The 22,713-nt window shown below is 39.9% G+C and overlaps 1 protein-coding gene across 49 annotated transcripts in view; it reads right to left on the bottom strand.

Annotated features, from left to right (window-relative positions):
• ANK2 (ankyrin 2) overlaps positions 1-22,713 on the bottom strand; it is a 185,088-nt gene that overhangs the window by 105,181 nt on the left and 57,194 nt on the right. For all 49 annotated transcript variants that reach the window (XM_030272112.4, XM_072928877.1, XM_072928857.1 and 46 more), the window contains exons 2-4: positions 11,128-11,229; positions 4,127-4,225; positions 3,506-3,604 (exon numbers count right to left, since the gene is read on the bottom strand). In XM_030272112.4, coding sequence (XP_030127972.4) covers positions 3,506-3,604; positions 4,127-4,225; positions 11,128-11,229 — 300 coding nt within the window. The remainder of the gene's footprint in view (positions 1-3,505; positions 3,605-4,126; positions 4,226-11,127; positions 11,230-22,713) is intronic.

A 22,713-nucleotide genomic window follows, 5' to 3' on the forward strand; every position in this document is an offset into this window, starting at 1 on the left:
CATCGATCATCAATCCATGGGATGGACCCTGTTCTGTTCCACAAGGAAATACAAAGCTCAAAGGAACAGCCTGGAACACTCCAGTGGATCTGTTACCCACTGTTCATTCTCGATCATACCATCCCTGTATTACCAACAAGCAACCTGATCAGATCTACACAGAACCAAAATAATGGTCAAATTTAGGAGAGAAATTGCAGAAATCGAGTTCTCACCTGATGGTACCTGTCTATATCTGCTCAATGAACCATGCCTGGAGTCAACCAAGCAAAGAGCTTATAGATACTCATTATATAAATACATCTACTATTTAATTTTTCTAGCAAAAGGCACTTTAACTGAGACAAAAAAATCCACACTTGTCCAGTTCTAGGTGGAAGTACGTCAGCAAAGAGCAGCATCTTGTAGATCTTTGGCCATTCTGGGTGTGCCCTTGTCCCTGCCTTTGCCTGAAACATGCTCCAGGAAGATCTGAGCTCTCAAATGGCACGCACGCAACTGGAAGTGGAGTCACTCAATTAGTAATCACTGTGCAATTAGGCTTTGTATCAAAATAGAAATTACTTCTCTAAAAATAGCAGTGATGACATGTTAGCTTAAAAGGAACAGTTTTTGAAAGAGGAAGATGAACAACATAATGTCTCTGAAGGCCAACATAAAACTGAAGGGCAAAGCAAAGTAATCTAATAGAAGCCCAAAATCTATAAGATCAGAGCCTAGAATGCTTAACAGCCTCAGATAGCACAGATGGGGTTTGTAAACCCAGTGGTTTCAGTGGGTTTAATAGCATTTCCTGAGATAATTCTGTTATTTTGCTGTTGCAAGGCACTGGAAAATTAGTGTGGTGTTTCAGATGTCATTGCTTTCAAGTTTTGATGAAGGCCAGTGTTTCTATGCTATTTAATTGAGAAAATGAAAGGAAAAACAACAAAGTGAACAAGCTCAATTTACAACTACTCCTTTATCTAGCAGTTCACCGTCAGAGAAGAAATTTCGTCACTATGGGAAATTGTCATCACTGAAAATGAGAAAGACTTTGACAGATACTGAATTCTTTAAGGAGAAAGTGATGCTGCAACCGGAGTAACTCTGCTGGCACTAAATCACTACCAGCAAAGGGCATTTCACAGAGGCCTAGAAAATACCAAGTGTGAAATAATCGAGATACCAAGGAGAAGATTCAGTATACCCTCAACAGCAACAACTGCAGCTAAAAGATTTAATGGTGACAACATTGCACCTCTTTATAAAAATGGAATTGAGGGAAAACATAAAAATTAGAAGTTGAGCATTTCAGTTATAATTTCTCACTTTCGTATTCCATTTTACCTTTAATTTGTATTTTTGTTCATTTTTCACTTTCTTGATTAAGCCCTTTCCCAATCTATTTTTTCTTCTCCATTTTTTCATCAGTGACATGTTTCTAGACAAGAAAACCTGAATTTTTGAGAACTCAAGCGCATTCTATTCAGTCATTCTTTTTCCTTTTTTCCTATCTAACTTCTTATTTTTCTTTTTTGACCAGCTGTAGTAAGGTATGTTTCAACCTTGCTTTATCTGTTATCATAAACCACACGTCTATTCTTTACTCATTTTGGAGTTTCTGTTTTTTTCCTCTGTAACATTTATTTTCTATGACACGTGATTCTTGACACATCAAAGCAACCTTGAGCAGAAATGCAGCATTCATCAGCTTCATTCCATTCATGGAGCATAAAAATGTTACTTTATAATTAAGGGACACCTTCCACTGGAATGTCTCTTTTGGCAGTGGCAGCAAGAGCTTTTGAACATCTCCTGCCTGAGGCAGCTATTACCCATCTTATCCATCTCTTCTGGAAAAGCAGAGCAGGTCAGAAAGACACAACCCAAAGGCCCCAAAGCTGGATGACACTACGTTAAGGACTTCTGCTCCCAGTCAAGTCAACAGGACTTGTTTAATTAAGACAACAAGGCACAAAGGCAGGGCATCTGTTTCCCAGGAGTTTCAATCCATCCTGCCTGGAGGAAACCAGCCAGCAGTAATGGGGAAGATGTCCTCCATCAGATGAACTCAATTAAGTCAAGTAGCTAATGCCTGATAACAGCTCTGAGTACATTACACAAAGCATCCAGTGCTAATAATAAATGTCTTCCAAACTAGAATACTACAAAAAGTAATACCTGTGAACACATTTTCCAATTCTAGCTGGATTTTCTTTTTTTAATTTAGAAAGCTTTGTTTATTTTTTCAGCGTAAGGACAAGCTTTTCAGGAAGATTTTTTGAAGAGCAGTGTTTCATGAAAATATTATTTTTAACAATTATTTCTCTTACCATACTCAAAACGTTAAAGACTTTATTTTCTAATACACATTAAAAGATTGATAAATATATGAAGAAATCATCCAGTTTGTTCATTATGAAAGGGATTTGCTATACTTTTGAACAAAGGAAGTACATTTCTTATCTTTTATGGGAATAGAGCATGGGGAGCAACTGACCATCAGCTGTCCTGAGAGAGCTGTTCCATAATTTTGGAGCAAAAAGCATAATAAAGAATGTATTTTTAAAATTCTGTAGTCAGGCAACTTAAAGTTTTTTTCAGTTTCTTTCTCTTGTCTTAAAATGTGCTAATGGAACAGACAAACATTCATTCTGTTAAGCTGTTTATTCATCTCCTGCTCTGTACTTACCTTACCCTGTCCATGGTGAATTTGTAACACCAAAACACAGGAAACCCTCCAGGTCCCAGTTTCCCAGGTCTGAGCAAGCAAGGTGTGGAGCTAATGCTAGCAATTTTTTTTGCTTTTTTGAGGACGTCACCAGCCAAGTGCTTCAGAAAGATGTGGTTTCTTTATACCATCTGTTCAGCCCCTTATAGCTACAGACACTTGCTATAACTAAGGCAGCAATTTACAATCATTAATCATATTATTTATTTGATAAATGTTCTTAATCCTAATCAAAGGCAATCACAGGTAAGGGGCATCACCCTGTCCTCTGGTGTGTTTTGGAAGACCAGACAAGTTTCATGCCAGTGGAAATATGAAGGCAGTATTTACAGCTGATTTTCCTGCCAGGACAAGGTGATTTTCCCTAGTTCAAATGTACATCACACTTTTGGTTGAAATTTTTTCTGATCACATATGGAAGGAGTTTAAAAGCCTGGAGTAAGTTATCTGCAAACTTTTAGCCAAATAATAACCACAAAAAGCAAGCCCTTGAGAAATTATCTTCTTCATTACTGCTCACCAAATTCCACTCAAATACAATGTTTATACACTTTGGAATCTTTTAATAATTCCTAGCCTTCTTCCAGAGATTGTTTCAGCAAATTTTCTATCAACAACAATGAGCATATAATGACTTCAATTCAGTATTTATTTTTATTCTACTTATGAGAGAATGCCTCAAGCTGCTTGATTTGTCAGGCTTGGATGTTTAGAAGCAGTGTCTAGTATCTCAGATCTTATAAGAGCTCGCCAAACAACTTTTAGATGTGAGAAGGGAAAAGAGCATCATACCTGAGATTGTGCATTGATGTTGGCTCCCTCCTTCACCAGAACTTTGACAACTTCAGCTTGTCCTGCTAAGGATGCAATGTGCAGGGCTGTATTCCCTTTCTGTTAGAAAGAGGGGGAAAATGCAAGTTATTATTACCCCTTTTCAGGAATCAGCAGGTTTTTGGTTGTTTTTTTTTTTTTAATAGCATTCATGTGCATGTGCCTGGCTGTGGAAAGGCTAAAGGGAAAACAATTTATCCCACAGAAGTCTTTTCCATTGTGCCCATGGGTGAAAAGACTCTGGATATTATAAAGTCAATTAGTGATTTTCACAGATTTGAAAAAATCAAGTACTTGGAGCTATACTAATTCTCCTTAAAATAAGGAGAACTTGTCAGTGGAAATAATTAAAATGTGGCATTGCTAAAGACTTCTAATGCTTCCCCCATATGATACTAGAAATAATATTTCCCTCTTCATTTACTACCAATGAGCTTCAGCAAGGCAACTCCCAGGCCATAACAGAAATAATAGTTTAAGTATCAGTGTGGTATTTACATTAGTCTCTTATTTTGTACTTTTTTGGGGTTTGTCTATATTTCTCATATGTATTGGATAAACTTAGAGAAATGCATCAATTACCTTAGTGGCAGAATCCACAGCCGAGCCTCTTTCCAACAATTCCTGTACCAGTCCCACGTGGCCTTCTTTGGCTGCCAGGTGCAGAGCATTGAGCCCATTCTGTAAGCACAAGGGCCAGATCCATTACAAATATCAGATACACATTCCTACCTCACCCTGGGATGAGGAGAAGATTAAGAGCTGGAATACTATTACATCTCTGAGCTGACTGTCTGCATAAGTCAGATACTTTGGACGTGGCTATTTAAGCTGAGGCGCTGTGGGACAAACTTCTCTGATAACATTTTTCTCATAGTAACAAATATATCAAATCAAACTGCGTTTTGTGAGTATCCAGAAAAGATTCCTTGTATTCTAACTTCCCATTACCACAGACTACTACCTTTGCCATCTCCACAGAGCCCAGTATTTCAAAACTTGACTGTTTTTCTGCCTCACTTTGCTGTAACCTTATCCAGCCCTGCTGAGGTTTTATCAATACTGAGAAATCACAGGACTTAGCCAAATTTAAACAGGATGTATCTACTCAACCAGGGTTATTCCATGCTGAAGTAACTACCCTAAACCTGGTCTCTACTCAGGGAGAACTGGTATCAAAGCACAAACAGGCCAAAATGGCTTGTTGATCACTTTGACTTGCAAACTGATCCTTGATCTGGCACTTCTGCTAGCGTCTGATGAGCAAGTCTTCACTAAACTTTGAGGTTTTGCAATCTCAGTCAAAAAGGAAAAGAAAATTATTAAATAAATGTGAAGTTTATTGAAAAGGTAATCTAAGAAAGTCAGCATCTAAATCCTCTCCACATTCAACAGGAACAGGCTACTTTATCTCATACAAATTCCTGCCATGGAAAGTTGATCTCCCTCTTCCTAGTATCCCACTTCCACCCAAGGAAAAAAATTAAATTACAGTCTGCTGTAGCTGAATTGTCAATCTGTTTGTCACAATCCTAAGGTATTTTTCATGCTACATCAGGAAGGTGACAGCAATAAATACTGCCATTCCCTCCAGCATTCTCCTGGTTTCCATATTGCAGGCATCAGGAGCAATATTCAGGTGGTTTGAGTAACCAGCAGCAAATTCAACGCTGGGGAATTTTTATCACTTTGGTTCTCTCTGACAAGTTCAGAGTAATTTCAGTTGTGAAATAAATAGGCAACTTTCTGGCTTTTATTTGTCCATTCACAGAGGCAGCTGGAGCCTGAAATTTCCAGTGGGATTTTAAAGCACTTAGCACTTCACAGGAGGTATTTGATGGGAGTGGGTCCAATGGCCTCAGACACAGCAATGCAAAAACATTTCAGCACTAACTCCTTTTGACTCCACATCCATGTAAGCAGCACAGGCAGGTTTTGTGGTCAAAATCAGAAGTAGAACTATGAGAAAAGCAAAGGTACTAAAGGAAGGCCATGGTCACAGGCTGCCAAAAGCAGAGGAACACCCTTCTGCAGCCTGGTAGATAGGAAATGTTAATGAGGAATGTGGTTTCAAACCCCATTATGTGGGAAAGGCTACAGCAACCAGAACATCCTTATTCCAGAGGAAACACTCTTACTACAGAGCTGCAGAACCCAGGGGTAGCAGTAATGCCATGCCCTGGTCAAGCCAAAAATATGTGGTGAGGTTGACCATAATCACCAGGATAAGGAATACTGCCCATGTCAGGGAATATTTTTCAGGCCAAACATGTTTCAGAAAATTCTGATCTTTCTAGTTTTTCATTTCAGCTGAGTATCAACTAACCCTAATTACTACCTACAGTGGCTGCGTGCTTTGAGCTAGTGCTTTGTGGGGAAACACACAATGTTCTCCTCACCGTTTGAGAACAAAGACCTGTTCTCGTCTCTGATCTCACAGATTCCACCATCAACACTTTCCATGGGAATCTGAAGGGCAGCTTGTCCTCCTCACAGTATACACAGCTGATGTATTTCTTGGACATGTTATTAACCTTCTTTGTTCTTTTGGAACAAACAGCAGAGAAACTGCAAAATTCATGGCCCATAAATGCCTCTGAACGCAAAAGGATGAGGATAAGCCTCTGTTTTAGTTTACCATGTGCCGAAATATGGAGTGAGCAAGGCTTGTCCCAGTGCTTAATCTCTGAAAATATTTGTACTTCTATCTCTGAGCCACATATCTGTTGATGTCACATTAAGCACCTGAAAAGTTGATATTGCTGCATCAACTGAGTTTCTTCACAACACAGGACTTCTTTTTAATGCATTAAACATGAGTAAAAAGAATAATTGAGGTCCAGTAAAAAGCTTACAGGAACAAACTCTAGCTTAAAAATAGGACTATAGACATTCAAATTCCACAATTCCTTAAATAAAGCAAGCTGGGGTAAGCAGTAGCAAACCCTGCACTTTAAATGCTGAGGGCCAGCACAACTGAAGCCTTAAAGCAACTTTTGTTCTCCTTCTCCCTAATCAGAACCAACGCTGCAATTATTTGCCAGCCCACGTGGCTGATCCCTGCTACTTCTGATGATGGAATCTCAGATTTAATCAGTGCAACTCCTCCGTTCCTGTCAACTGGATTTTTGTAGTTCAGAACAACAAAGGTTTCTGACACGTCCCTTTTTCTCTCCCCTGCCCACCAAAAAGTTAGGGAGGGTGAAATTAGCTGTCTGCTAGGCAAAACTGTGCTGCATAAGGACAAAGCCTGCATATGCCATAACTGCCATTCTTTCCTTGGAGACTCCTTGGTAATACTAACTCCCATAAAATAACGTAATACTAAGCCTTCCAAGCTGGTTCTTGTTTGCAAGTGTTTCCCTGCAGTGCCCGAGCCCCTCAGTTCTCTTTCTCCTCTACCAGCAAGGCAGAGACGTCAATGCTTTCTGTCCCATGGAGTGCTACAAATGTGCATGTACCACTGACTGTGCACAGCACTTCCTGTAGTGCCACCCTAGGTATTGCACTGCACTGGAAAACTCCAGGGATTTCTTGGACATCCTAAAAATCACCAGCCTATTTTAAGCTAGTCCAAAGTCAATCACTTATTCCCATAAGGCAGGCACTGACACTGCTCTTGTCTGGAAATCACCCAAAAAATTCCCTGCTACCTCGGCCTTTGTATTCAGTTGCCTCATGGAGAAATCCTCAGCAACGAAAGCTCTTTGATGACTGCCTGGTTCAGCATCAATCCTGCTGTGCCATTTATTCCTTCTGGGACACCACCCAGATCCAAAAGCTTCTCCCTTTCCCACCTAACCCTATTGTGCCAAAGCAAATTGACACCATGGAAAAGCTATATCTTGGCGGAGCATCAGATCAACCTGTAGTTCAAAGGACATTTTAAATCAGCCAAATCAGTGCTCTGTGGGCTTTTACACCTTCCCTGTAAGCTCAGCTCTAAGAGACAGGTATAAACAATAACTTGGCAGTCCTAGAAAGCTCAACTCACCTTCTGCTGGTGAGAATTAGTGAGGATGATAAAGAACTTAAAATGTAGAAATGGGTCAAAGAAAGTGTTTGAAGGAAGCAAGGAAAAGGTTATATTATAACAGCTCAAAAGCAAAGCATAACTTCAAAACACAATGAAAATTAAAAAGCTTTTGTGGCTAACACTGTATGGCGCTGACTCCTTTTGCCAGCAGAGGCAGAAAATAGAAGTACCACAGTCTTTGTTAAACTCAAATACTTTTCTCTCTTTAATAGATGGCTCTGCAAAGTCTTTCCTCTGAATAAATCTTTCAGGGAAATAAAATGTGCATGTGGCAATCTCTTTTCAAGAGAGATTTGGGAAAGGGTACATTAGAGAGCTGGGCATGGCTTTCTGAAGTCCAAATGTTTGTGGAAGTTTTTCCTAAAAATATCAGAAAGAAAATAAGTGTACAGTGGGGGAAAAAAAAAAAAAAAAAGAAAAACATTACCAGGTTATGAAAATTCTTCTTTTATGTTGCTTTATAGTCTAGGAAGTCAAGAAACTGAATTAACCTATAGAGTGACATCAAATGTGGTGCTGCTGACCTCATTATGCAACAGTGCTCCTTCAGACTATAGTTGGCACTGCCGGGAGAGGCAGAGTCTTTCCATAGGGAGGGACAGAGGGAGTAATTAACAGCTGTGCTCTGTCTCACTGTCACCGAAGGAACAGAGACCAACTGAATTAAAAGGAACCAAGAAAATAAGAGCAAAAGCCAAACTGACAGGAATTCAAAAAGCCTTGGAGCTGGAGGCCCCCAAAACTACCTCATACTTGAACCCCGATCTATTCAAGGCATTAGATTTCACAGAGGAACACAGAAGACTTTTTCAAAGCAAACACCAACGCCCATCATACGTTTCCTTCCAAGACATCACCCTGAAAACTGACAGGTCTCCCAAGACAAGATGGAGAAATATTACTTTATGTTGTCTTTGGATCCCCAATTCAGTTTCAAAAATCAGCAGGCAGTTGCTGAACTCTCAGAATAGGCAGAGTTCAGGGTCTAACTCCTGCCGCAACCTCAGGCTGCACAAATGCACAGTGTAACATTTGTTTTGCTAAGCAACATTTTGAACATGATGCAGGATCATTATCATTGTTTTCTCAGGATGGGTTACTGACTAGAAACAGTAACCCATCCTAAAAAACTACATTTGTAGCATAGGAAAACAGCTTTAAAGGAAACAGATATGTCCAATGACTATTGGTTATCCATCATATAAAATAGCAGGAATTCGATTTTTTTAAGGGATTCTTCATAAAACTGGGCAATTTTGTCCCCTTACATTTCTAACTCTCTCCAGAAATTAACAGAGTTGATTGATGAATTTCAGAATGGATGACAGTGCTTGAATTCAGATTAAAGTAAGCATCTCCATAATATATGAACTTGTTATGATGGTAGCATTCAACAAAGCATGTTTAAGTAATGTCTAATTGTTAACTATATAATTGTTTAATTAACTACTTTGTGATCAGCATATGCAGAAACATTAAGCTCCATCGTATTTTGGCAACAGTTACACTGGGAAAATACTTTGATTGTCTACAAAGATATGCCTTTCTGAAAACTCATTTGAGAAAAAAACATTGAAACTGAAGAAAGCATTTCCTGGTGTTCTCTCCATTCAGGAAAGCTTATATTTAACATTATGTATGGTTTTCTCATATGAGATCTAATCTAAAAATAGCATTTTACTGAGGAAAAATACCCTGCACATACAAAGCTCCATTTTTAAAAGAGCACTGAGCTATCTCACTGTTAAAAATAAAATACACCCCTGCATTTTGCACAGACTGTGTTTGCTTCTCCCCTTAGACAGCTGGAACACAATGACGTGGGCACTCCTGTCAAACCCTGAGGAGGAGACAAAGGAGGAGGAATAACTTGAAGGCTGCCAGGGCTTATTCAAGCAGAGAGCCCTGACCTCTGGCAGAGGGAGTCTGCTTCCACTCCCAATAAAATTTACAATACACCAGTGATGCTTCACCAGTGGAAGCACTGAGGGTCTTAGATAGAAAAACATCTGTAAGCAATTTTACATGGCACCAGAATTGGGGTCTGCCAGAAGCTGAAGTGCTTGGTTTTGCTCAGTGGATGGTGAAAGTTTTGATCTCACCCACATGGTACAAGTGGAGCTCTGTCACCAGCTGCAAGTGGGAAGTACTTTCCATAGAAGATAAATCTGCAGCAACTTTTGCCTTATTCCTCCCATAACTAGCAGGAGAATATGAACACTGGGGAAAAGCCTTGTAATGTTCCTAAGTAATTATCATATTAACTATGCTCTGTCCTGGGGGTGAATCTCTTTGTTAATATTGGTGATTATAATAAAGATGAAAACTTGCTGGATCTATTTGAAGATAAGAACTTGGGAAGTTTTTCCTTGACAGTAAGTCTTTTAAAGGAAACTTTTTCCCAGACAGTAAGACAAGAACACTTCTGTATGTTTTCAATGAGCGGAACATGAAAAGCCCCAGCTCTTATCCTCCTCATCATTAAATTCCTTGGCACAGCCAACAGATCTGTTCTCACTCCTGTACCCCAACTTCCATTTGGCACATACCTTCTTTAATCATTTGCAGCAGCTTTCCTTCAGCAGGGAAGGTGATGGCACCAAATATTTTAGATTATTTCATTTCTGATTCTCCCAGTTACTTTCCCCCTGCTCACACCCCCCACCCCCCAAAAGAAATAATGGTCACAATTCTGGGGTTTTACTTCCAAATGGCATAGCCACTGTCTAGTTGGTGGTCACTCTGATCAAATCTGGCAAAGAATTAGGGGAAAGCTGGGCACCGTAAAACCTGAGCTGTCAAATTCCCCATCAAAGAAACCACAGTGGTTTCACTAGAAAGCCAAGACACTTCCCAGAACTGATGCAGACACTTACTTGCATATTTATTTTAAGTCACAGTTAGAGTCTTATTAAACTTGATGGTTCTAGTCACTTAAACACTGCAAATGCAGGTCCCTAAGCTATGAAGCCGAAGTAATTGGATTTATATGACAGACCTGCGAAAGAGCCAAGCCAAAACATTGTGTCACATTACAGTCACATCAATGGTGAAACTTTAACAGTGTATTTTTACAGCAGTTATAACTTTCTTGAAAGGGGAGATAGTATGATAACTGCAACATTTAGGTACATTTTATGTTATCTTGTAGATATTATTGATCAGCAGTAAAAACACATTTAGTTTGGTGACACAAAGTGAAAGCCCATGGTTATCCCTTTAGCCATCTGAGAGTAATCAGAACTGCATGGCCAGTGCAGGTGAGTGCCAAGATTTTAATCTACTTGGACATTAACTATCTGGGTAGCTACAACTATATCCACTCAAGTGCTTACCTACCCCCTGAGATCTCACAAAAATAACAGGGGAAGCCTCAGACTCCCACACTTGAGCTCTCAGGGGATCAGGTGCTTCACGTGGGATGGCCAAGGAAAATCCATGGCTTAGCACGTCACATTCAGTAGGATCAAGAGATAAATCACATCTCTACAGTGCCCAGGTTTCTGGCAATTCACTCTTGCAAGCTTGTGTCCATCAAATATCTTACCTGATTACAGGTGTTAATGTCTATTCCACTTTTCAGGTATTCCACTACTTTGTCCAAATTGCCAGCTCTGGCAGCTCGGAGAAAGCTTGCATTGCTGTCAGACTGTAAAAAGAGAAGAAAAAATATTCTCCGGTTAGCCCCTGCTTAAACCAGAGCAGAACTTCATCAGTGGTGAAAGGTTTCCACATCTCATGCTGCTGGAGAATAAAGCTGTGAAACAACTGAGTTTGAATTGTATCTGCATTAATTAGCATATTGAAATTAGGCAATAATGTCACAAAAGAACTGCAGACCTGTCAGAGTGAGCAAAATAGAGCAATAATTGCTGACATTCAAAATTTAGCAAGAACTAAAAAAAAAACCAAATAAACCCCACCAACCATAAATCATAGTAACTGATATTGTCAACAAGAGAAAAAGAAATGCATCAATTTGCTAACTACAGTTTTCTAGAGAATTATATATAAATATATGCTCTTTTTGTATTATAAATATATGATCTCTTTATATATATAACGTAATGTATTTATGTATTTATCTATATTGTTTATAGATTTGTATAGATGTTATTTACAGATTTAGATCTATTTACTTTTAGATCTATTACTTTTGCCAATGCTCAAAGTGAGCAGCACAGCACATGTAGCTAACCTTAGAACAAAGCGGATGAAGTACTCAAGGTTGAGTATCCAAATCCAGGATCATGCTGTAAACATTCCCACCCCTAAACTGCCTGCTCTCATAAGAAAAAAGGGTTAAAGACCCTATAAAAATATGCTTTCATTTTTCAGCCAGGTTGTGGGATGTACTGTTGAGCAACAGAGCGTGGAACACCTCAGCCTTTGTTTGTGACACAAAACTCCACTGGCTGCTTGAAACCAGCCCAGATTTAGATGTTCCCCCACACAGGCAAGTTGGCTACTAAGACACCCGAGACCAGGAGGAAAACCCAAGCCATGCCACAGAAACCATGAGTACCCAGATTAAGCATTTGGGAAGGTGTACTGGGACAGCAACAATTGTCCTGGCTCAATCAACCGAGGGGGAGTGAGTGCAAGGAGCAGGTAAATAAGCACAAGAGCTCCTCAGCATCAGGAGAATATCCCAAACCCCTCCCACTTTCAGCCACTTAGTTCAGTTGCCCAATCCAATCCAATGCATTTTTTTTTTGGTCACCCTGCTTATCACGCTGCACTAACTCGCTTGACAATCCCCGATTCCAACTTATTTTAATCTGAAACAGATGGATGTCATCAAAATGAGCCTCCTTACAGCTATGCTACATGCCAAGACAAAAATATGTCTTTGTGAGCACATCCTTTCCTGGGATGAGGATATAATATCATAAACATATCAAATGATGTTTTAATATTTAAATATATTTGAAAAAAATCACATGTCTTGGTAAAAACATTAACCAAAAACAAATATCTGAGCACATGAGGGGTCAATCTGGACACTGGTTGGGAAAAGCAGCTTTGCACTCAATAATACACATCGGTTTTTTTCTCCCTATTTTTTTTCATGCTTTACTTTACAACAATAATTTACCATAGCAAAACTACAACCACCAGCTTTATACTTTTACAAGGTTAAGAAAGAATGATGCAACACATTACCACCTACAACTTAGGGTTGTTAGGGATGAACCAATCATTGCTTGTTTTTCTTTCGCACAGAATAACATAAAAAGCTAAAAATGCTGACATTTCCATTACTGCTGGAAGCTCAGATTGTAGCTAAGCCCACACAACTCTATGTCATTTGTTTCTGGCTAAGAAGACACAAACAGGTTTCCAAGCAGACTCTCATTTCCTTGATTCATAATTTTATTACCTTGTAATCAAATTACTGCGGTGTACATCCCTTCAATTCACTTCAAAAGGCTTTCCATACACCAGAATAATGATCATAATGCAGAATAATAACTTCTTGTCTATATAAAGAGTAATAGGGCAATCCATATGCTTCATATATAAATTCCCATACAAATACCAGAGATTGGCCACAAAATATTGAAAATATTCAGGACCATATTACAAGGATTGTAACATGGTGCTGAAGGACTGATTTAGAGGTTGTGAATATTCAGATCCATTTTCTTTCCCAGTTGGCCAAATCTCATTTTTCAGTAGATCATCACTAGTTTGTCCTTTGCCCCATTCTTTTAATGTTTTTTAAAAGCATTTTTGTCAGCACTACTGTCTCAAACATTATTCACTTTAGCACACTTCAAATTCAAATGCATTTTTACATTTTGACAAAATACCCTCAGTAAACAACAGCAGCAGCTTCCTGTAGTCTTACCATGTCAGAGAAGACAATGATCTGGATCTGTCAGCTTTTCCAATGGATTCTGTAATCTCTTGAAATATTTTCTTAGACAGTCCCCCAACAGTCTTCAGAGCTCCCCACAGTCCCCCAAGGACCCTCACAGCCTCCAGAGCCCCTCACAGACACCCAGAGACCCTCAGGGCCCCTCACAGTCCCTCAGAGCCATTTAAAGCCTCTCAAAGTCCCTCAGAGATCCTCACGGCCCTTCAGACTCCCTTTAGGGCCCCTCAGAAACCTTCACAGCACTTTAGACCCCTCACAGCCCACCAGAACCCTTCATGGCCCCTCAGAGCCCCTCACAGTCCCTTTAGAGTCCCTCAAAACCCCTCACAAAGCTTTAGAGCCCCTCATGGCCCCTCATGGCCCTTCAGAGTCTCTTTAGGGCCCCTCAGAAACCCTCACAGCACTTTAGGCCCCTCACAGCCCATCAGAATCCCTCATGGCCCCTTAGAGAACCTCATGGGCCCTCAGAGCCCCTCACGGCTCCTCAAACACCCTTCACAGTCCATCACGGCCCTTTAGAGCCTCTCGAAGTCCCTCAGAGACCCTCATGGCCCTTCCGAGGCCCTCACAGTCCATTTAGAGCCCCTCATGGCCCCTCACAATGCTTTAGAGACCCTCATGGCCCCTCAGAGATCCTCATGGCCCTTCAGAGTCTCTCTTTAGGCCCCCTCAGAAACCCTCACAGCACTTTAGGCCCCTCACAGCCCATCAGAATCCCTCATGGCCCCTTAGAGAACCTCATGGGCCCTCAGAGCCCCTCACGGCTCCTCAAACACCCTTCACAGTTCATCACGGCCCTTTAGAGCCTCTCAAAGTCCCTCAGAGACCCTCATGGCCCCTCCAAACCCCTCATGGCCCCTCAGAGCCATTTAGAGCCTGTCAAAGTCCCTCAGACACCCTCACAGTCCCTCAAAGTGCTTTAGAGCCCCTCACAGTCCATCACAGCCCTTTAGAGCCTCTCAAAGTCCCTCAGAGACCCTCATGGCCCTTCCGAGGTTCTCATAGTCCATTTAGAGCCCCTCATGGCCCCTCACAATGCTTTAGAGACCCTCACAGTCCATCCACAAAGCCCCTCACGGCCCCTCCAAACCCCTCATGGCCCCTCAGAGCCATTTAGAGCCTCTCAAAGTCCCTCAGAGACCCTCACGGTCCCTCACAGTCCATTCATGGCCCTTTAGAACCCCTCATGGCCCTGCACAGACCTTCAGAGCCCCTCACAGTCTGTTTAAAGCCTTTCAAAATCCATCAGAGCCCCTCACAGTGCTTTAGAGCTCCTCGTGGCCTTCATGGCCTTCGTAGCCCCTTCATGATCCCTGGTAGCGTTTCTCAGAGAGAGAAACTGCCAGATCCATCTTTCTGGTTTGGTGACTGGTGAAGAACAGCTGCCAACAAACTTGTCATTTGGAGGCACCTCCTTTTCAAGGAAGAAGACAAAAACACAGACCCAGAGTCCCATGCACCATATGGTATTTATCACATCTCCTCTTCCTAAGCACACACCCCTGAGGGGTTTTCTTGGGAGTTTTACACAGTTCTACAAGCAGAATGATCTGCTTGTAAAGCAAAAACTCTACTGGTGAGGAAAGGAAAGGTTTACAGGAAAAGAGCTCACCTTAAGCAGCAGCATGGGAGCACAAGAACATGAGAGCCGTGTAATTTGGGAAGCCCCAAAGCCAACATGTTAATGTGCAAAGTCCCAGCTGGCAGCTCTGCCCACCACCCTCAGCTCAGTCAGGCAGAAAAAAGGATCATATTGTGTACATGCAGGCACTAGGGTCAGGCAGTTAGATCAATATATTATTAACATGGTAGAAGAAAATGGTATGAAGGATTAGAAAATACTGAGATAGTATTTTATAGCATGGGTTGAATTCACCAGCTCTGGATTCAACCACCTTTTTCTAATGCACTGCTCTTAATACATACACGGTGACAGAGCATGGCAAGTCCTCACTGACTACTTTTTAAAAAAGAAATTATGTTTGCAACGCCATTCTGGTACATGATAAAGATACAAAGGTAAATTTATATTAGATAAGAGAAGAAATTGTTCCCTGCTAGGGTGGTGAGGCCCTGGCACAGGTTGCCCAGAGAAGATGTGACTGCCTCATTCCCTGGAAATGTGCAAAGCCAGGTTGGACGGGGCTTGGAGCAACCTGGTCTATTGAAGGTATCCCTGCCTGTGGCAGGGGGTGGAACTGGATGACACTGAGGGTTCATTCCTAAGCCTGTGACTTTTGAGGAGTATTTAGTTTTATTGGACCTTGTCGAGATCTCCTATCTTTAAGCATTTCCTATCAGCTTTTGATTGAGGATAGGTAATTCCAGCCATAAATAAGAATTTTCAGACCACTAGAAACAAAGAAACTACAATATGAAAAACATCAATATAAGTACACTTACAGCATGAACACAAACGTTACTTTATAACTACCTAGCTGTCAGAAAATGCATAAGGAAACAGAAGAAATGATCAAGTGACTCTATGAATATAGGACTGTGGATCCTCCCTCTTTGTTGCTAACTACATGGCTGCAATTTAACCTGAATTTGAAACATCTATTTCAGTAAATAAAATATATATGGAAATTAGTATTTTAAACAAATAGTCAGACCTTCCCTTCTGGTTCCTCTGCCCCCACTCTAGTTGCCCGTCCTATTGCATGATGTACCACATCACTTACTGCACACAGCACACGCCTGTTTCTTGAAGACATTTTATAGAGAAGTGCAGAAATAAATCTTAAAGTCACATGCTGTACCAAACCCATAAAATTCTCTCCAAATATTCAAATTTGCTGGTGAAAACCACCTTCAGACATAAGTAGGAAAGACTGGGGGGTAGAAGACTTCAATTTTCGAAAGATAGCTTTCATCATAACATTATCCATCAAACATTTGTTTTAAATTGTGTCTGTAGAAAAACTATTCCTGCAGGTTGGATTTGGGTTTTTTCCACTCCAAGTATGTTGAATGACCCCAGTCTGTCCAAAATCAGAAATACTTCTGTGAGAGAACACAGTCCAGCACTATGGACCCCCGTACATTTCTCACCTGCTAAATACAGTTTATTCATAGAATGCTGTCAAAAAGATAATTCAAAACTCATGCTAATATCCAAATAGTATGTTTACATCTTAATTTCACCTATTTGTTTTGTTTGTGTATTACAATGCATATCTAAGAGGTAATAACCCTTTCAGACTTACTTTTTAAGCATGGACCCAGGGATGCACTGCTTTGGTTTTACAGAGAAAAATTTATTTAGCTTAGTAACTTTTGAAGATAATGTCCCTGATCAGGACATGAGAAAAAACTGCTTTACATAAAACAAAAAACTCAAATCATTATTGGTTGAAAAACCTTCGATGTTCAAGTGAATCCTGTGCTATCACTACAGGTAAAGGCAGCATTAAGCCACAATTAATCAATATGGTAAGGGCAGGTGACAGTGGTAATGCCATTTAAAAACTCCAGAGTTGTGAAGCACTGTTTGTACAACAGATGTTTCTATAATTAGCAAAATGCTGATAGCTTGTGAAATCTTCATTAAGAGGCTCCTAACTGACTGTTGACTGATTATGTTAATATATCCAGGGGATGTCTGGAGTTGAGAATTCAGCTCATGGCAGAAGGAAAGTTGCACCTTCTAAGTCAAATTTTTGTGGCTTCTTGATGTTATTCAGTACTTAAAGATGCAAAGGGAAAAACTAACAGGTATGCAAATACATACTTTTTTTTTCTATTCCTTACTTTCTAAAGTGTCAGTTTAAGCTCCTACTCTTGAGACAACCACTAAATTTTGTCCCAGTTGGCTTGGCTATTCTCTGATTTCAGGAACCATCTGTTCCAACCAGCCATCGTTTAATTGGGTGCAACTCTAAAAGTGGCACAGACCAGGTGTTACCATTACCCAACTCACTCATCACATACAGATTTTTGCCCATTAAGGAATCTTCTTCCATACCAGCATTCAGATGCAAAAGTTGGGAATTCAAATATAATGTCTTTCTTCATGGAAAATATATAATGCTTTTCCTCCTTTCTGTAAAACTTGCCAGCAAGTTTATCAGTGGCTCACATTTTACCTACTGCACACTATTTTTTAATTTAATTTTTTTATTGAGATGAAAGTGCAGCTGATTTCCAAAGGGCATCACTGTAGAAGATGGAGCACTGACAGCAAAGATGCAAAGTGTTTTACATATGTTCTGCTTTTAATTAAACCCCCAGAGTAGAGCCTGAGCCTGCAATTCTGATACACATGCCATAATGAGAGCTAAATATTCCACTTGCAATGGCACAGACTCAGTAATCTAACACTGATAAATGACTTAAATGAGATAATAATGGCTATAATGGACACATATTTTCCCAGCCCTTAATGAAATAACATTCATCTTCTGAAAGAAAAGAAATACAACAGTGCTTTGCTTTCAAAGCCACTTCCTTGGCCCATAAAAATTTATGTTTTCATCCCATTCATTTACTGGGAGCAATGAAAGAAGTCAGATTAAATCACAGAACCTAAAGAAATTTCAGTATCTAAATTCCTGGATGAACAATGGGCCAAATTTTCTTATTTCAATATCAAAACAAGAATTTCTATCACTCAGCTTTTCCCATTCAACCATGTACAGGCATTTCAGATCAGATTCATCCTGCTGTGTACCTTTGGTTGTATGGAATTTGTTCAGGAATAGTTGAACTAAAAATCCCACAATTCAAAAATAGCAGCTTCCACAAAAAAAAAATCATGTTGTCACGATGTAGAGCAGTTCTTATCCAGGGAAAAGACACAACTGACCGTAGAATAAACTAATATTTGTTAAGGCAAGAACCACCCCAGGATTTGTGAGATGTGAAGAGGAAGATAAGCTTTCAGAGTTGAGATCACTAGCAAGTTAAATATTCTCTGCCAAGATGGAGCTAATAGTATCTAGTAATTAATTACTTTTAAATGTCAAAGGTATGTCTCCCTACGTTAATATTGAAGGTTATAAATCAGAAAAATAAAAATATTCTTTAAGTATATATTATGAACCTGAATAATTTAAGGTGCTTCGAGTATTTAGGCCAATAAATCCTAGAACATCATGAAGGATATGGAAAAACTGGCACCACTTTCTGGCACTGAGCTGGAGCTGTGGCTGGAGTTGCCCTAATTATGATGTTGCAGACATTGTGGACATGGCCCCACACTTTGCCATGAAGACTGTGGATATTTTCAGCAAAAAATATTTTGTAATACCAAGCTGGTGAAATAGGCACAAGAAGAGAGAAAGTTTTTGTGCTATACACTGCATATGACACAGGATTCAAACAATCCTTGATTTCAAATCAAAACATTTTAAAGCAGAGAAAATTATTCCCTGACCCAGAAACCTGGGATAGCATTGACCAGATTCCTTCCAGTATGTGCTGCATTCTTCAGAATGAATATTCTCATTAGCTCTGCTAAGGGATGTGTGGGAGCCCAAATCACACACTGCCAGGGCAGGTGGGAAGGGTAATGCTGTTTCCATTTATTATACATCTTGGTAAAAGCTTTCTTGTGTCAGACAAAGAGGCTGCAACCCAAAGGAGATACTGCGTGCAGCAAGATTCAAGATTTAGAGAGATGGAAAGAACCATGGCAAAAAAAGAAGCTGAGAAAATAAACTAGGTTAAGTGATTTATGATTTATGCACATTATAAATAAAAAAATGTATTACAAGTCCAACATATATTCATCAACTTCCAGTGATTTCAAGATCTGCATAAAACAGTTTTGTGATAGTTTCATATCTTTTTGTGAGACTGTCCTCAGAAAGCTGCATTTGAAATTTAGGAAGTTTTTTATTGCTGCTACATGATCCCATCAAATGTATTTTTGAGCAACATAAGGAGGAGGAAACTGCCCAGGTCATGGCCTTACCTGAACACCAGTTTCTGTCCCAGGATCACTCCAAACAGACACAACTGAACAATTAATAATGCTGATGGACGCTTCTAATTTTTACTAGCGGAAAAGCCAGGCTTCAGCTATTCCATCTCTTGTTATTGATAGGAAAAATCTCAATTATTCAAAGAGAATTACTTTAATTTTAGGCTGCTTGTTACATTTTGACACCTTTGGCTCTTTTGCCAGCTCTGTGAACTTCCAGACCTTGCAGGGTACCATCCAGGCACTCTTTTCTCTCTGCTGGAATGCACAAATGCCTGATCATTTTGGCTTTGTTTTTAACCAGGAGAAGAATAAAGGGATATTTTGGCAAACCACTTTAAACTATGGTTAATTTTTACCACAATTTTGAGTCTAATTGATCTCAAACTAAACAGATTTAAGTTATTTGCTGAAGGGAGGGTTTAAATACACACTAAACCTTGTTCCTGAATTTGGGCCAATATTGGCAAATACAGTAGCAGCAGAAGAGAAAGAGAAAACTAACGCAAAATCACCCCTACCTCAAGCCAAGAAGAAAATGCCTTCTATAAACCTTTTATGATCCTTAGCTGCCTCAGACATCTGTAGGAGTCCTCCCACTCCAATCATTAACTTGCCATACTGGCCTGGCTGCTGATTGTACTGTGTCAATGAAGGATTTGTGAGAACTGAGGCAAAACTGCAGAGCTTTCTATGGAAAAGAATGGAATACAAGTCTTTTCCCCAGCTGCATGTCCCTTCCAAAGGCAGTACTTGAAATGACAGATGTTATTTTAATCCATGCTGATTTTACAATATCAAGCAACATCAGTTATCAGAGTTCTAGTAAGGGACAGTGCATCAGTACTAGCTGAACTTCAGGCGTGTGTAATCCCTGTCCTTCCCCTGGGCTATTCATCATCTCCAAAACAAACTTTCTGGTATAAATCCCAGCTTGGAAACAGTATGTGGGTGTCTGAATTATCATCAGCACAAGTCTAAAAAACAGACTCTCAAATGTACCTGGGAAATGTAACCTTTGTATTTTAAAAGAATAAAGAGGAAAAAAACCCCAAACCACCCTGAAAAACAACAAACCAAGCACCCTAAAGGATTTGGGTTTTGGGAATCAAAGATTTTATCGTTTGATTAAATCATAAAAACTAGAAATATATTCATTACTCTAAAAAGTAGAAATGTGTAATTCTGTTGTTTAATAGGAACATTTCTTGTGCTGAAATTTGAGACAAAATCATTTAGTCATAATCCTGAAACTATAAGGATTTGGGATACATTCAGAAGAGCCACATGATTAGGCTTGCTTCTCCTAGTTGACACATGCATTTACTGAAGTCTCTTAAATACTGATATGGAACCAAGATTTCCTCTAGGGGAACTGAATAATATTAAAGGAAGGAAAAATATTTAGGATCCTCTGGATGCCGTATATTGAAATGTTGAGGTGTGGTAACAACTGTAGAATTTGGCAGGCATCTAAATGGTTTCCATAGCAAGTTTCCATTACTGATGATGTTCCTAAATAGAGGTAATAATGCTAGAACACCTCTGGAAAGAAATAGGATGCCACACCAAACATTATCTAGCTTACCAAAAATCCAGGCTGTAAGTGAAGTTTATGACAGACTGTTGACAGATAATCCTATCACTCCCAATTTTTCATTCCCTATGGAGAAGTGACATTTCCCAATAAAAGAAATGTGTGAAGGGTCAAACTGCTCTACCCACCCAAACACCATTAACCGATCGCCCATTGATTCAAATGTACTGGCTCCATAAAACAGAAAAAATGATTTCATGTTGCTTTGAAATGGGCTAAAATAGATGTAAACAAAGGGTGTTACCACAGGTCCTAATTCAGCAAGACTCATTGCACAGATCTTACTTGTACAGAGAGGTAAAAGGAACACTCAAGTAGTAAATGAAGAACCTTGTAATCCTAGGCCTAGACCTTAAAGAATTCAGCTCTGGCCAGCAGAAAGAGGAAAAAGTTTCACCTAACTTCACCTGCAGGAAAGCAACAGTGATGTTAAAGTCCACCTTGCCAAATCTTCTGCGTCGAGCAGGAAGGAAAAACTCCTATGAATGCTGCAGTAGGAAAACCTGTGCTGCAACTCAGAGAGCCATCTGTCCCAGGCAGTCTGAAATACCTGGTTCTGAAGCAGCAGATTGCATTTGATTCTTACATTAGAAAAGATTAGATTAGCAAAGCAATTTTGCCATCTGAGTTGGCTGAATATCAGCTGAATTGTTCTGAACCTCATATCTGCTACAAGGCTCCCAGAGTTGTCATATTCAGCTTGATGTGGCAACTCTTTTTAATGAGCCAAGACAAGGAGCATGGCTGCAGTTACATAAAGGCAGAGGAAATATATAATAGCTAACAGGGTACTGTGCTGGATACCATATTCCTGTTCGGCAGGGGAAAATAGATATACAATTTCTCCCTGCAGAACAAAGCTTTGCTGACATTTCTAATTTACAGACCTCTCTTTTTCTTTTAACTTTTTCTGTATGGAATCATAAGGATGATGAGAGACTGCAAACATTCTTAGGGCAATACAGGAACTTTCCTTTGTAATCCCCCAAGAACTGTAAACCTGAATCAAGACAGACATACTAAAGAAACTTGGCCAGTCCCTACCAGAGCCACATAAAGCCAAGATCTTATGATTGAACACATCAAAGACATTATCAGAGTGCCTGATCTCTGCCTGCTATGAAAAGCTGCATAGGCTGAATGAAAAGTATCCAGAAAAATAAAAAGGAAAAGAAGCCCCAAAGATCACATGCTGCTCTCTCCTGTGTCCTCTGAGGGCTGACCTTATGCCGAAGGGCAGCTCAGAGGCTGGACGTGCCAGGAGAGCTGTTTCAGTTTGCTTATTTGTGTCACAGGGTCTTCCATACCTTTGCTAACAGCTTCAGGGAGATCCTCTAATGCCCACTGAAACCACTCTCAGCAATGGAAGCAGGCCCATCTTCCCCCACAGCCCAAGGAATCTCACTGTCCCTCCCCCTGACTGCATCTTTCACAAACACCGGAGATTATTTGTTAATTTAACCAAAAACTACTTCGTAGGAGAAAAAAACCTCTCTGTATTCTCAAAGAAGTAGATTACTTTCATGTTTTAGCTAGAAGAAAGTTTTACTTCAGAGGATTTGGAACTAGATGATCTTTAAGGTTTCTTCCAACCCAAACCATTTTGTGATTCTATAAAGAACGGGTACAGCAGTGTTATCAGTGAATTGCAACATAAAGCTGGTCAGAAAAATTGAGCAAAAAAAAAAAAAAAGCGCTACCAGAAAGCCAAGACAGCCTCTAAAGT

This window comes from Taeniopygia guttata, chromosome 4 (genome assembly GCF_048771995.1).
Source record: "Taeniopygia guttata chromosome 4, bTaeGut7.mat, whole genome shotgun sequence".
NCBI lineage: Eukaryota > Metazoa > Chordata > Aves > Passeriformes > Estrildidae > Taeniopygia > Taeniopygia guttata.